The following is a 15,850-nucleotide window of genomic DNA, read 5'->3' as shown; positions in this document are numbered from 1 at the left end:
CGGATGTCTAATGGACAAAATTAACATCTCCCCAAATGGACTCTGAAGTTCCCCACCTCAGACTTGTTCCACTCCTAGGATTCCCCATCTTGCTCGTGCCAGAACCATTCTTCCACTTGCTCAGGCCCAAAACCTTGGAATCAAAACCCACATGTGGTCCATGGAAAATATCATTGATTCTGTCTTTAAGATATATCCAGAGTCTCATCCCTTTCATCACCTTCAAACACAAGCCACAGACATCACTCCTGAGTTGTTACCACAGCCTCCTAACTGGCCTCTTCCCATCCATCCTGGCTCCTCCTTGGGCTATTCTCACCGCAACAGCCACCAATTTCTTTGTTAAAAGAAATCAGATCACATCATTGTCAAAGTTCATCACATCAGCTCAAAAACCATTCAAAGGCTTCCCGCCTACTCAAAGGCCCTGCACAACCTGATGCCCTTGGCCCTGCACATGCCTTTCTTCTCTGACCTCCTCTCCTACTCTCCCCCTTGCTCACCAGCTACAGCCACTCTGGCCTCTTGCTCTTCTTTGAATATGCTAATATGTGTGTTCCCCTCTCAGGGCCTTTGCACCTGTGGTTACTTCTGCCTGAAGCATTCTTCCCTACTTCCCACAAAAAAATCACAAACTATGCTTACAAATTCTTTCTTACTCTTCCCTACAAGAGGTGGCACCTAATCCCATTCCCTTTGACTTTGTGACTCAATTCTAAGGACCAGAATAAAGAGAAGTAATGGTGTGGAAGTGCAGAGCCTCATCAGAAAAGGCACGACAGCTTCCCCTTCGTTTGCTCTCTCTTGGATCACTCAAGCGCGGGGAGGCTGGGTGCAGAAATCCACATGGTGAGAAACTGAGGCCTCCTGCCAACATCCCTGTGAATGTGCCACCTTGGCAGCAGACCCTCCAGCCCCAGTCCAGCCTTCAGATGACCACAGCCCTGGCCAACTGCTTGACTGCAGCCTCTGAGAGGCTCAGCCAGAAGTACCCAGTTAAGCCACATGCAGTTTCTGACCCTCCGAAACCCTGAGAATACATTTTTGCTGTTTCAAACTTCAGTTTTGGGGTAAGTTGTTATGCAATAATAGATCACTGATACACTTGCTTCCTCATTCCCTTCAAGTTTTTGCTGCAATCTCACCTTCTCAGAGATGCCTTCCTTAACTCCCCTATTTAAAATGCTGTGCTCCCCAGTCCCCATCTGTGATTTATTGTTCTCCCTGGCACTTAATCACTTTCTAGTTCTCTGTATAACTTACATATTTTATTGCCTTTCTCCTCAATAAAATACAAGTTCCATGTTGTACTGCCTCTTGGTAAATCGGTGCTGGCTAAATACATGAACACATGCCTCTACTTTATGCTTCTACAGTCACTGACTGAATTTGAGGTTTTTAATCTTGTTTTGATGCTGTTTTTCTAAGGATTCGGTCTGGTTTTTATCCTTTTCACTACCACACAGGCTAGGGAAGACCACTAGATAGTGACCAGGTCACCCAGCTTCTCTCCTAAGGCTAGGTGGGCTACGAAGATAAGTACCTTAAAGGCTGATGGGTGTGTCTTTCATACTTGATCGATGATCAGTTTCCAAGGAGTTTAGTCAAACAGGCTCCCATAGACACAAACAGTGAGAACAGCAGATATACCAAGTGCAGGCTAATCTGATTGTCCTTGGTGCCAGGATATTCAAATCTGTCATGGGTGGTGAGCCTGCAGTCATGTGTCACCAGAGGGGCAGCTGTATCAACAGGCCCCTTGCAGGCCTGCACATGACATGGCCAGAGATTGAGTTTCAAATAAGGGGGAAGGGAAGAATGAGTAGGGAAAGGACAACGAAACCCTTTTGCACAATGAAAAGTTGTTCACAGGCCTGTGTCAGAGGGGACAAATCCTATAATGAGGGCCTGAGTTCTTAGAAAGCCAGTACCTGCTGTTGTACAATTCAGTCTTGGGTATCTGCCCATTCGCTGGCATGCTTTGGTGCCCTTCCAGAAGGTGGTATACCTTGACACTTGGACCAGGAAGGATATCTCCACCCCAAATATAGATTACTGTAATGTCCTTGGGACACAGTGCCTGTATTGTTGTAATAATCTAAACGTGTTTGGCATCACAAGGCCATGTAATAAAAGGGCGTTTTCTGGGTTCACAGCATTGTGTGTCCTCTGAGTGACAGGTGTGCTGCGGGAGAAACACTGAATGGTCAGCGCATCTGGCTCAGGCCTTCTCTGCACGTCATCCAGCTGCAGAGGCTACTTTACCTCTGTCGGCCTGGGCCTCAGTTTCCTCAAGTGACAAATGATTGTTTTTCTCAGTCTCCTGTCCCCTTGCAGCCTCCAACCTTTTCTGAACTGAGAGACGCAGCAAAGAACGACAGAGCAAGGGGTTGTGAGTGTTGGCATTGTTCATGGCTGTTAGTTATGGCGGGGATTCAGAGGTCGGGCACCCTGACTAAGAAAAAGTCCACCTTTGGCCACCCAGGCAAGTGCCCCACCAAATTCCAATGGCCACAACTTGTCCGTTCTGCCTCCCTGGTGAACCCTAAAGCCCAGATAACCCCCCTCCCCTCTTTACCTCTCTCTGACCCGTTCTTTAAGTCTCTTCTCACCTCTATGATTAGCTAAGCCTGCTTCACACTTTACCCTCATTGCGCATGACCAGGAACCACTTGTTGTATCAGGTAGGTAAAGTGCTTGTTTGCACATTGAAAAGTTTCATCCATTGGCCTTAACTCTAGACAGGGTTTCAGGCAAGGCAGACAGGAAACTGAGAAGAGAAGGCAGGGCTGGGAAGTCCTCACGGCTTAGGGCACCTCTGCGCTTGGACAGAGAACCCTTGACTCACCTTCTACAGTGTCCTGACCCCTGGTGTGGAAACTAGCACAGTTGGATCCGTATCACGTGTCACGGGGCTGGTTACAAATAGCACAGCGATTGGCAAACTCATCCCGAAACTCCCGGTTCAAGGGCAGGGAAAGTGACCAGTTTAATTCCGGCAGATCATTAGTGGTAGAGAACCAGGAAGGGGGTTCTATGGCAAAGCAGGGCTATGTGCAGACGTGTGGGTGCGGAAAGGGCAGAGCTAGTCCGGCGCGGGGCTTGCCGCGTCTCGGCCTCAATATCCGAGCCAGGACCTCAGGCCTGAATGGCTGGGTGTGGAGTGCCCTTGTCTCACATTCTGTAGAACGCACGTCGTCTCAGTGACCTGGTGGCTCCACATCCTGTTCGATGAGGAGCTCGCAGCGAGGCGCTTCCCCCTGTAACCCCACTCCAGGTCTCCGGAGTAGCAGGAGGGCCACAGGGCTGCTGGGTGTAGTCGCCCCGGACCTCGCGGTGGCCAAGGCCACGGCGGCCGGGGCACGGTACCCTGTTCTGCCTGAGCCGCGACCACGAGGGAGGCGGTGGAGAGGGGGGGCAGGCACTTCTTCCGCGACCCCCAAGCAGCCGCTCTCTCGCGCCCCTCCGGAACTGGGCCTCAGGCCTCGAGAGAGAGCGGGCCTCTGCGGGCGGGGCGCGCAGTTCCTCCAGCCAGGGGGAGCATCTCAACTCGCCGGCCCCCGTCAGGCGTGCGGGCCAGGCAGCCGTGGAAGGTGCCCATTTCTCCCAGACTCCTCGCGCGCACAGCCACGGGCGCAGAGGCGGCCAAACCCGCCAGCCCTGGGTTCCGAAGCCGCCCCTGGCTCTCCATGCCCTCGCGGGCGCGCCCCTGGACCCCGGTGGCGGCCAGCTCCCACCGGTCGCTCCTGCCCTGCCCTTCCCCGGCCGCCGCGCCCGCGCGGCACCGCCTCCTTCTCTAAATACGGCAGGGCCCGCCCTCCGCACCAGGACGCACCGGGGGTAGGGTGCTGGGCGACCGGCGCAGTCGAGGCCGCACGCGGAGGCGGACGCCGCGCCCAGCCAGTGCCCACAGCAGCGCGGTCAGCGGGGACGCCGGACCCAGCCTCAGGTAAGAGGCCCCGGCCCGCGCGCCTGCGCCGGAGGTGGCGGGTCGGGCGCTGAGCTGTGCGGCCAGGCTGGGCACCGGGAGCGGCGGCAGCGCGGAGGCGCTGGGTATCCGAGCCCAACCTGCGCCCCTGCGAGCCTCTCGGGCTTGTTGGTTGCTCTCGGGCTCCCTAAAAGCCGCAAACGTATTTCGCGCAGAAGGCATTTGCCCCTGGTTTCGTTCCCCAAACTCACCAGAGCTTTGGACGTGGAGAGGTGCTGTGAATTTTGCAAATGTCTTTTGGAAAACTAGTAGGAGTGTTGGGGAGGGGAGTTTGACTTTGGGGAGGTTAAGTGTAGGGTGGTGTTTGGAATAGGTTTCATTGCGAGTGAGTGTGGGTGTCTTTGTATCCGTTTGTGAGTGCATCTGTCGGGGAAGGAGAGAGACTGAGACTACTGCCACACTATTTTGGATCAGAGCACCTCAGCCAGGTGCTCAGTCCACTAGTCCACGGACAAGAAACTACAGATTCAGTTTCGGGCTTCTGTTTACTGGTGTTTGGGAATTTGCCTTAAGACAGTTGAAGCCTTGTGACTTGCTCCAAAGTTGACTATACTGGGAATAAATGAATTCCTGATAGGACTTTGCAGCCGAGAATCACTCTTCTCTTCCTTGTCTCTGAAACCGCGGAAGAGATTGCATGATTCAGGAAAAAATTAAAAACAAACAAACAAACAAAAAAACCCAGTATATGTAGATTTCAGGACTCTCCATCGTTTCATTCCACTGGGAGTTTTGGAATGTACTCCCTGTAGGATAAGTGAGGACTACTGTGTACTCAATATGAAATTCTTATTCACTGCAGGATGTTACTGACTTCATAAAAAATGGGAAGATTAAAAAAATTAATTAGTGCAATGCTTTCTTTGTCTCAGCTTAACTGCATCTGTATATCAAGTTTTCCCAAGTTTGAAATTAAAGCTTTTTTCCCTCCTCTATTTCCTTTTTTTCCCAACTTCCTTCTGATTCTATCATACTTTTTCCTGGAAAAGTTGTTCCCAGTGTAAGATTACCTGCTTGCTTTCTTTACCTAAACTGACCTTCCTCCAATGCGATTTTGGTTTGTCAAGATCATCTTGGGCTTAGGGCCTCAGTCTTGAGTTCCTTCATGTGACCATGGGTGTGAGCAGCACAAAATATTTTAAAAGTTTTCTTTCCTTGGGCAGGTGAAAATAGTCTTCACGATTTTGGATTGTCTTTGCAAATTCCGGACCTGACTTACGGGGTCCTGGTAAAATATCCCATTCATTGGAGTAAAATAAGATAACGAGATAATTAAGTCAGCTGTGTGTAAGCTAGACAACTCTTTAACAACTACTTGGTATATTTAGTATATTATACCCTTGAAGTATAGGGCTTGGGTGATTTTGTGGAAGGTGCTTTCCCACTTGATTCCACCTATGCTATTATTTCATAGTCAAGTTCCCCCCCTCCACCCATTTTGTGCTTTATAACTAGCAATTTTATTGGCTGCTTGTTTTTTAAATGAGTCTCAACCTCTTTGTGGAAGTAGGTGACACCCATGGAGGAGGGTGAGTGAGAGGCCACACCTGCCTTTGGGTACCTGTCCGCCCTGAAAATGGAGCTCCCCTTGACCTGCTGTGCCACACTTTCCAGGGTCATCCCAGACCCAAGCAACTGGGTCACCAGTCTGTGCTTATTGAGAACCCAAGAACCACTTTTTTTTTTTGGCAGGGTCTTGCTCTGTTGCCCAGGCTGGAGTGTAGTGGCGTGATCTTGGCTCACTGAAACCGCCAGCTCCCGGGCTCAATCTATCCTCCCACCTCAGCCTCCCAGGTAGCTGGGACCACAGGCACCATGCCTGACTAAATTTTGCATTTTTAGCAGAGATGGGGTTTTGCTGTGTCACCTAGGCTGGTCTCGAACTCCTGAGCTCAAGCAATCTGCCTGCCTCTGCCTCCCAAAGTGCTGGGATTACAGGTGCAAGCCACTTGCCTGGCCTCAAGAACCACATTTTGATAGAATCAACTTAAAAGTCCACCAAACCCACTGTGTTCCTGAATAGCCTTCTTATTCTATTGAAACTGCTGAAATTGGGTCTTTTGTAGATGTAGCCTTAGAATAAAACATGAAATGGAAAGCTGCGGTAGTCTAAAACAGGAAATGGAAAGTTAGTTACTGAACTAACTGACTTGAAAGTGCTGAGAGCAGCTGTGATGAAAAGTGGGGCATTTGCAATCAGAAAGAATCCCTGTGGTTCTTCCCTCATTCACCAGTGTTTTTTTTCCCCAGGGAAATGAGTTTGTAAGACTCAGAAAACGAAACACCACACCCAGTTACTTTTGTTCTTTCATTTTTTAAAAAAGATACCCTTAGATGTGTAGTAATTGAATTTCCTCTGTTTTGAATATCTCATAAAATTACATATTTAGGAGTTTCTGAATACTAGTTTTTCTGACTCATAAACCAAGTCATTGTTCTACAGCTTATCAGTTGCATAAAGTTCTACCCCCAAGGCCTCATGCTGATGTGATTTCAGAAATGGCCAGCAAAAAACCAGGGTGGTTCCGGAACACCTGTGCCCAAGTTAATTTGGTGTTTGGTTGTGTTTGCAGAGCTGCTGAAATCTTAGAGGGAAGAAAACACATCCCACACTGCCTCCAGGAAGGGGCTCTCCTGGACATGTCTCCTGCAGCTGCTGCTGAGCCAGATGGGGACCAGCAGGACAGACACGTCAGCAAGCTCATCTTCTGCTTCTTTGTCTTTGGCGCTGTCTTGTTGTGTGTGGGAGTCCTGCTCTCCATCTTTGGGTTCCAGGCATGCCAATATAAGCCCCTCCCAGACTGCCCCATGGTGCTCAAGGTGGTGGGGCCTGCATGTGCCGTACTTGGGCTTGGGGCTGTGATCCTGGCCCGCTCCCGGGCGCAACTTCAGTTCCGTGCAGAGCTGCAGAGAGGTCGGCAGATGGACCCCGACCGAGCCTTCATCTGTGGAGAGAGCCGCCAGTTTGCCCAGTGCCTTATCTTTGGATTTCTCTTCTTGACAAGCGGCATGCTCATCAGCGTCCTGGGCATTTGGGTCCCTGGATGTGGCTCCGGCTGGGCACGGGAACCGCTAAACGAGACAGACACTGGCGACTCAAAGCCCCGGATGTGTGGGTTCCTTTCTCTGCAGATCATGGGGCCCTTGATTGTGCTTGTGGGATTGTGTTTCTTCGTGATTGCCCACATTAAGAAAAGAAACACGCTGAATGCTGGCCAGGATGCCTCTGAGAGAGAAGAGGGACAGATCCAGAGTATGGAGGCTGTCCAGGTCACTGTAGGTGGGTTGCTGTCATTTGCGTTCTTGCTTCTATCACAGTGGCTTTGCAGCAGGATTTCACCAGCTGCTCTTGGTTCTCGTCTGGATTCTCTCACTTCTTCCATCTCTCACACATGTGTGTGCATACACGCGCACACCCCCACCATGTGTACATACACAATGCTGCTGCTGTGGGAAGCCCTGTAGGAACCTTGCATACATCGTTTTCCCCCAGCAACTCTTTCCTACTTTGCAAAGCATTGGGATATTAAATTGACCTTGACCGAGGTCACAGAGCAAATTAAGAGGAAAGTGAGAAGAACCGTGAGGACAGCCTTGGAGCCTTCTACCACCTTAGGGACTCACTAAGTGACCGTGTTACCCCTGTTATTCTCACACCAAAACCACATAGCATTTTAATTGTGGGACACTTGGGTTCTCCTCCCAGGCTGTCACTAGCTGGCTGTCCTTGTAAGTCCTTAACCTCTCCTGCGTTGGTTTATATCTTTGTAAAACGAGCAGTACCTCTCTAAGATTCCTGCAGCACTAACATTCTAGGATTCTGGATCTGTCCGAGTCCAGCAGTCTTCAGGTGTTTTGAGGGGCCTCTGCACTGTCTCTGTGTTGTTCCTTTATTGTGACATCATCCGTGGCTGCAGGGCTGAGGCAAAGCTTGGAAGCAGCAGGATGAACCAAGATGGACTATGACAGCACCTGTCACTTCTTTCTCCCATGGAATGCCTACAAGTTCCTTTTGGGTCCCCAGGTTCTACAGAAGAGATAGAGTGCCATTTCCCGGAGCCTGCCCCCTCAGAATGATGGCGGTAGCACTGGCCTCAGCTTCACACAACCAAGGAAAAACCCCATCGCTGCTCACTGGCAGATCACTTTTTTTCAGTCTCCTACTTTTGAAAGAGTGAAGTTGTGAAATCAATGACATTTAAAAGGCTAGGAAAAGAGGTCTGCAGAACAGAAAGCATGGAGGGGACAGAGAGGGAGTGTGACGAGTGAGATGCGTGTCCTGTTTGGGGCTGTCTACTGGAAGCAGTGGAATTCACTGACCGCAGCCTGGAGGGGAGGAACTGGGTTGCTGGACTTGCATGGCACCAGCCTTGGAGAGGAGGGGCAGATGGATCTGCAGCCATTCCTTGTGTAGAGCCAGGGTGGGTGCTCCCAGCTTACTGATTAATATATTTATGCATTAATATATTTATGGTGACAACACAAATGTTAGTTATATATTCACAATAGCTAACACTTATATAGGGTCTGTTTTTGTGCCAAACACCCATTTAAGTGCTTTATCATGTGCTCTGAAAGGTCCCCCTGTGTGAAATTCATTCACACCTACAGCAACCTGAGGAGGCAGATACTGTTAGTACCTCCATGTTACACAGGAAGAAAATGAGGCATGTAGGTATCAAGTGACTTGCCTAAGGTCACACCCTAGCAAGTGGTAGAGCAAGGTTCCAACCCAAGTGTGTGGGCACACCCACAGAATAGCCTTTGCATGGCACCCTGCCCAGGGCACGTGGGTGTGATTCCATTCTTGGAAGTTATTACATGAAAAAGGGGCTCCCTTTAATTTGACAGATGTTCTCAGTGCTTTTGAGGAACACCATGGGGTACAAATAAGTATGTTCATCCAACACTGCTATGCTTCCATTTAGTTGGGAACAGTTCAAGGGGAGTTTTTGGGTCCAGCCTTCCACCTGGTGGCTAGAATCAGAGTGGAGGCAGGGAACAGAGCCGCGGTGCTGCTCCTGGTGTCCTTGTCCTGAAGTTGGCACCTCATGGTTTAAAATCTTTTCAACTTAACCCTTTAAACCCCCATCAAACGTATGAAAATCTTGCATCCTAACTCCTCTGCTTTGATATTGTGGGATAGGGTTTACATGTGTTGAATCCGAGAAGCATGCTCTCTCTCTCCTTGTTGTGGGGACACTCAGTGCTATCCTGGATACACAGCAGGTGTATGAGACAGCGCTCCCTGGAGGGGTGTGTCTGTTGTCCGCTCACAGAGGACGTCAAGTTCTGAAAGATGCATGAAAGGGAACTCGCAGAGGAGCGGCCTCTTTCCAGGGAGAGCAGGTTGCAGGGTGTGGGCAGGCCGAGCTGCTGGGACAAAGGGCTGGAGAGCCTTGGAGGTAACAGGTTACTGGAGCATTTCCTTGTGTGTTTTTGAGAGGTGACTGGCCTGCCCTCAAGGCTTACTTCACAGGTTCTTTATTCTACAGTGTGTAATGGAAGTGAACACAACCCCGATTCCTCTTAACCTACCAAGACCTTCTAAAAAAGTAAATGAGAATCCCAGGACAACTATTATGCTTTCTGACCTTTAGATTAGCAAAACGTATTTTAAACTCTCATTGCCTTCTCCTTGCAGAAGGAAGGGGAGATAGAATTAATGCATTTTCTGAAGGGCTAAATTCCCTCTGGGAAATGATTGAGGCTGCTGTGGCTCATGAAGGGTAGAGAGTGGAGCCAGTGGCCAATTGCCTCTGTGGTGTTTCTTCATCATGCAAATCAGTGCCCTTGGCTGGTGTTGAGCTGAGAGAGTTGGCTCTGTACTCCTCACTGTGTTCACTGCCAGATGCAAATCGGCCCATCTAGTCCTTCTACCTGTCCTGTGATGCAGGTACCACCCAGCCTGCAGCTGTGGCGGCTGAGGTCAAGGAGGTCGCCTAGCTTGTTCAGGTTGGAACCCCCATCATTTTAAAGAATCCTATGCCACCCTAAGCAAGTGTCAGACGTGCTAGGAGTGCGAACCACTCTCCTGCCTACAGGGAAGTAAAGCCACATCTTCTTCCTTTTTTCTGAACTGCTATTGCTATTGCCAGCTTCTTAGAGGCTTTCGCCAGGCCCCCAGCAGTGGTGCTGCCACAGCTGCACACTGTTCTGGGCCAGTGGTGTGGTGCATTTTATATTGGAATCGGAATACAAATTAGAGCTTGCATCTGGTCCCTAGTTTCTCCTCAAAACATGAGGATGTATTCTGGAGTGAACAGTAGCCACAGAAATGCAAAAACCAAACTTGTTTGGGTTCGACCTTCATCTGTATAGTTGGGTGACATTTCGGTAAATAACAGTTAGGGACTGTAGTATGGCTTATTGTCATTTGCTCAGGGGCTGAAACTACATTTGAGCAACAAGGCACTTTAGCTAACAGCTAACTTGTGAATTAAGTTGTAGGCTGGAAAAGAGAAAAGCTTTATCAGCAGTAAACACCCCAGAGGAGGGAAGGGAGCTCATTAGCAAACAATTCACAGAGAGGCTTGGGCTTAGACTTGCTACGAAATATAGGCCCACTTTCATACCATAATGGTCAGCACTCTGGATTTTGAAATGTAGGCCTACTTTTAAAAAATTTGTAGTAAAAAAAAAATATATATATATATATAGAGCGCATAAACAATTTAAACTGCTTTTTGTTTTGTTTTGTTTTTTGTTTTGAGACAGAATCTCACTCTGTTGCCCAGGCTGGAGTGCAGTGATGTGATCCTGGCTCTCCACAACCTCTGCCTCCCGGGTTCAAGCCTCTCCTGCCTCAGCCTCCCGAGTAGCTGGGATTACAGGCGCCTGCCACCACGCCTCCGCCTCCCAGAGTGCTGGGATTACAGGTGTGGGCCACCATGCCTGGCTTTTTTTTTCCTTTTTTAAAAGACATGGTCTTGGTCTGTCACCCAGGCTGGAGTGCAGTGGTACAAACATAGTTCACTGCAGCCTAGAACTCCTGGGCTCAAGCAGTCCTCCTAGCTCAGCCTTCCCAGTAGCTGGGACTACAGGCGTTTACTCCCACATCTGTCTAATTTTTTTCTTTTAATTTTTTTGAAATGAGATATTGCTGCGTTGACCAGGCTGGTCTCCAACTCCTGGGCTCAAGCGATCCTTCCTCCTCAGCTTCCCAAAGTGCTGGGATTATGGGTGTGAGCCACTTCACATTTTTAAATGGTTTAGTGGCGTTGAATACAGTCACAATGTTGTTCAGCCATCATCATCATCAATTTCCGGAACTCTTCCATTATCCCAAACAGAAACTCTGTACTCGCCAAACAGCAATTCCCACTCCCTTCCCCACTCCCCAACCCCTCCCGGCCCCTGGTAACCTAGTCTACTTTTCTATCTTTATACGTTTAATGGGCTCACTGTTAAATTCTGGAGTCAGCAGCAGGTGTATTGACCTTTTATATAGATGGGCCTACTTAATTTTGCTTTTGCTAATTTGCTTCCATTTATTACCCACCTGTCTTCAACTAAATATTGTGTTTCCTTAGGTGACTCGGTAATAATATTTCCACCACCTCCACCACCTTACTTTCCTGAATCTTCAGCTTCTGCGGTCACTGAGAGTCCTGGGACTAACAGTCTGCTTCCGAATGAAAGCCCCCCTTCATATTACAGTATTTTCAACTATGGGTAAGAATTTCAATTTGAACTTTGAGAGAGGCCTGAATTCAGGCCACACTAGTATTAAGGCTGTGGTTCACCAGGAGGCATTTGAGGATTTTTTTTTGCTGATGTTATGTCAGAATTTGTGTCTTGATATTAACAGTACCTTTCAGGAAACTTTGGGCAGCACATAAGTTAAAAATGATAAAGTGATCATGCTGGGTGAATATGAAGCCTACTCCAGGCATCTTTATGTGCTCCTAACAGGGGTGATACTTAGAATGTTTAACAACCCTTGCCGGGTGTGGTGGTTTACACCTGTAATCCCAGCACTTTGGGAGGCCGAGGTGAGTGGATCACTTGAGCTTGGGAGTTTGAGACCAGCCTGGCCAACATGGCAAAACCCCGACTCTACTAAAAATAGAAGAATGAGCTGGGGATCGTGGCGGGCATCTGTAATCTTAGCTACTCAGGAGGCTGAGGCATGAGGATCGGTTGAACGCCAAGAGGCAGAGGTTGCAGTGAGCCTGTTACCGCTGGAGGGTGTCCAGGTTATTGGTGTTTTGAACAAAGAGCTGGACGAAATGCACAAACAAAGCAAGGAAAGAATGAAGCAACAAAAGCAAAAATCTATTGAAAATGGAAGTACACTCCACAGGGTTGGGCGCAAGCCTGAACAGCTGCTCAAGGGCCCAGTTCCAGAATCTTCTTGGATCCAAATCCCCCCTAGAGGTTTCCCATTGGCAACTTGGTGTTCACCTCATGTAAATGAAGTAGTGGCCCACAATCAGTCTGATTGGTTGAAGAAAGCAGCCAATCAGAGGCTGAAGTGAGGTTACAAAGTTGCACTCTTATGCAAACTTTCAATTTCCCATCTGCCAAAAGGTGGGTGTTTGCAAAGGGAGTAGTCTTTCGTCCTTTCGTTACTTACGAGTGGAAAGTTAGGGTTTTCCTTTCAATTTAGTTCTAGGAAGTCAGCGTGAAACAGCCGTAGGTTCCCTGCTTCCAGACCCTATTCTTGTGCCCCGAGCCGAGATTGCGCCACTGCATTCCAGCCTGGGCAACAGAGTGAGACTCTGTCTCAGAAAAAAAAAAAAAAAAAAAGAGTGTTTGACGACCCACTAATCAGATTGAGCGCCAGCACTGGACCAGGAGGCCCCTGCTATGCTAGGCTTCACTGCTTTCGATCATGGAGAGGTGTGAGGGTTCCAGGGGATTCCCAACAGTTACAGAAGGGCTTTAGTACTCTGATGGCTGTGCTTGGGTGACTGGCTAAAATCAGCCTAAGCCCTGACCCAACACAGCTGGACCTCTCCTTCAATATTCGCTCCTTCCCTGGGCCACAGAGAACATCAGGTCAACACTCACCCTACACAGAAGGCTGCGAGGCGGGCTCTAGTGGGACGGGCCAGAGGTGCCAGGAGCCTGGGGTAGGGGATCCAGATGGAGAATGACACTGAGGAGGAGGCGGAGATGATGAGTTCCAGGGTGAGTGACAGGGAAGCTCAGAGGTCCCCAACTGAGAGGACATGGGTGATAAGCTTGGTTTTGGTGGTGGGCGGCTGATGGTGGAGGCACAGTGAGATGAGGGCCTTGGAGGCAAATTGGGAGGAGCTGGGTTTTGGGAGAGAGAGGAGGTGGTGGAGATGGAGCTGCAGAGGTTGTTGGAGAACCAGGAGGGCGGAGAGTCAGGGACTAGTGGGAAACCCCCAGGAGTGGATTGTGCAGATCCCAGAAATGGTGTGCTCAGCGAACAGGGCTGGAGAAGGCTCTGGTGGTACCTTTTAGAATGGGAAACTAGGGTGCAGGAAGGAAGAATTGCTTCAAGTTGTCACTGGCTGAAGCAGGTAAGACAATGAGATATGTGCATTTTTGCACGCAGTGAGCAGCAGGGACAGAGAGACTGGTGCTCACTGCTGGGGACAGCACCACCTTACCTTGTCATTCGTGTTTGAGGAACTCCCTCTCCACCCTGCCCTGACGGAGCAGACAGTGGGCCCTGGAGCAGCGGCCAGGGTGCTTTTCCTCTGGGGCCTGGAGAGAGTGAAGTTGTGTAGAGATTCTTTTTCCACAGAAGTAGGGGGACAGGTTATCTGATGGGAGAGGGAAAGAGGTGGCTGACAAGGACAGAATTGGCTTTAGAGCTTCATATGGGGTCGTGGTTGGGGGGATCCAGGGAGGTGCATGTGGGAGCGGCCCTGCATGGAGGAAAGGCAAGCTAGGGCTGGACCTCTGTAGAATTCTCATTGTGAATGTTTTTTTTTTTTTTTTTTTTTCTTCTTCTAATGATAAACTTCCCCAAACCCTAAAATCAATGTCTAGTAACTTAAACTACTGCTGCTGCTACTATGATTTCTGTGTCCCAGGGTCTGGCTTTTCTTGCATTAGTTTATGTAATTCTCATATCCACTCTAGGAGAAAGGAACGTTATCATCTTCATTTCACAGATAAGGAAACTGAGGTTTAGCAATGTTAATTCACTTGCCCAAGATCACGTAACTGGGAAGCAGCAGAGTAGGTTCCAGTGCAGGTCGACTTTTGTTAGAGCCCACTCCATTAGCCAGTATGCCTTCCTGCCGTCCTTCAGGTTTGTGGCTTAATGTTTTAATTTTCCATATGCATAAGTTTGTCTGCCTTATGTTAGCTGTCCCAGAAGACAGAATAGCAGAGAACAATGTGTGTGTGTGTGTGTGTGTGTGTGTGTGTGTGTGTGTGTCTGCCTATGTTCTCCTTGGATGGTATCTGCAAATTTGTATTAAATGTCTTTTCAATGACAAGGGGAATGACAGCAGGACTGAGACTGTCTTAATGTTACACTCAGCTCTAGGAAAAGGAAGAGGTAAGAAATCAAAACAAATCTATGAAAAGCAGAGTGTGGGAGAAATTACTCCTCAGTTTCTTGCAAATACTCCTAAGTGCATGTAACGAAACGTTTGAAAAGAACCTAGTACTAAAGGGGTGTCACTGTTTTCATTCCCTCCCCTTCATGTTCTCTCTCCTTCTCTTTAGCAGGACCCCAGCTTCAGAGGGTGTAGCCTCTGAGAGAGACTGTGAATCTATATATACCATTTCCAGGACGAATTCATCTTCTGAGGTCTCACATACTCCTCATCTTCCATCTGAATTGCCTCCTAGATATGAAGAAAAAGAAAATGCTGCAGCTACATTCTTGCCTCTATCTTCTGAGCCTTCGTCACTGTAAACTATGGACTGCAGCTCAGTTTTATATGTAATGGATCACTATTTTATTTAATTTGTTTTTTTAATAAAAAATACAATAGCATTGGCTAGATTCTGACTTTCCTGCTACAGCATCAACAGGGGTAACCAGCCTTCCAGGTTAGATTCCAGCCATTAGTGCTTCAGACCATGGAAAGGGGCAAAGTGCCCAGGGTCCAGGAACTGAACGTGCCCTCTTTGGATAGCATCTATTCATTTGCACTCAATGTCTTTTCAATGAAAAGGGAATGATAACAGGAGTGAGACTGTCTTAATTTATTCATTTGTACATTATACACTTGGACCTATAACCCTGGGAGGGAGGTGAGATTATTTTTATTGGTGGATAAAGAAACAAAGGTTCAGAGAGTCTAATTAACTTCTTCAAGGTCACATAGCTTCTACGTGATGGGCTTGGTTTTGAACCCAGCTAGCTGGTTTCTGAAAGACTGGCTCACTACCCTGTGCTGTCAGAGGCTACCAGCAGCAGTGGTTAATGTTTAGCTTGGTCTGTTCTCTCTCCAGGGTTAGCTACTTCTGAAACAGAGAAACAAGATTACTCCCTTCATTTCTTTGTTATTTCTTCTCTTCTTCCCTTTTCTCTTTCTCTCCCCTCCTCTTTTCTCCTCTTCTTACTCCCTTTTCTTTCCTTTTGAAAGAAGATGATTAGGGAGGCTTTATGCTGGGGCAGTCACAAGCATGTTGATATCCTGGAGTCTTTTTATAGTGAAATTTCTTGACAGGAAATTTCTTGGGACATTTGGCAACTAGATTCTCCTCAAGAGGCTTAGGAAGGATTTGCCTTTCTGTATGATGACATACTAGAACAAAACTGTCTGAACCATTGCTTTTTTATTCTTATAAGGATACTGCTAGCCAAAGCCTATTGTATAAGTTGGGTGTGTTAATATATATTTAATGCCAGATCTAAACCTTAAGAAATAATGACTAATAGCCTGCCTGCCTTCCTTCCTTCCTTCCTTGCTTGCTTGCTTT

General features: G+C 48.4%; 1 protein-coding gene across 2 annotated transcripts; it reads left to right on the top strand.

Moving 5' to 3' along the window:
* Nucleotides 1-3,244: 3,244 nt before the first annotated feature.
* TMEM171 (transmembrane protein 171) lies at nucleotides 3,245-14,923 on the top strand. 2 transcript variants are annotated; one of them, XM_011996821.1, is made up of 4 exons: nucleotides 3,245-3,949; nucleotides 6,562-7,268; nucleotides 11,521-11,662; nucleotides 14,645-14,923. In XM_011996821.1, the coding sequence occupies exons 2-4, from the start codon at nucleotides 6,629-6,631 to the stop codon at nucleotides 14,835-14,837; spliced, it is 975 nt and encodes a 324-aa protein (XP_011852211.1). In that variant the 5' UTR covers nucleotides 3,245-3,949; nucleotides 6,562-6,628; the 3' UTR covers nucleotides 14,838-14,923. The 2 variants fall into 2 exon arrangements, with proteins under 2 accessions (XP_011852211.1, XP_011852220.1); XM_011996830.1 differs by having other exon boundaries at nucleotides 14,648-14,918.
* The last annotated feature ends 927 nt before the right edge of the window (nucleotides 14,924-15,850 follow it).

Source organism: Mandrillus leucophaeus, unplaced genomic scaffold (assembly GCF_000951045.1).
Source record: "Mandrillus leucophaeus isolate KB7577 unplaced genomic scaffold, Mleu.le_1.0 Scaffold114, whole genome shotgun sequence".
NCBI classification, from domain to species: domain Eukaryota; kingdom Metazoa; phylum Chordata; class Mammalia; order Primates; family Cercopithecidae; genus Mandrillus; species Mandrillus leucophaeus.
Note: the sequence above shows the minus strand (reverse complement) of the source record. Positions and strands in the feature narration are given on the sequence as shown.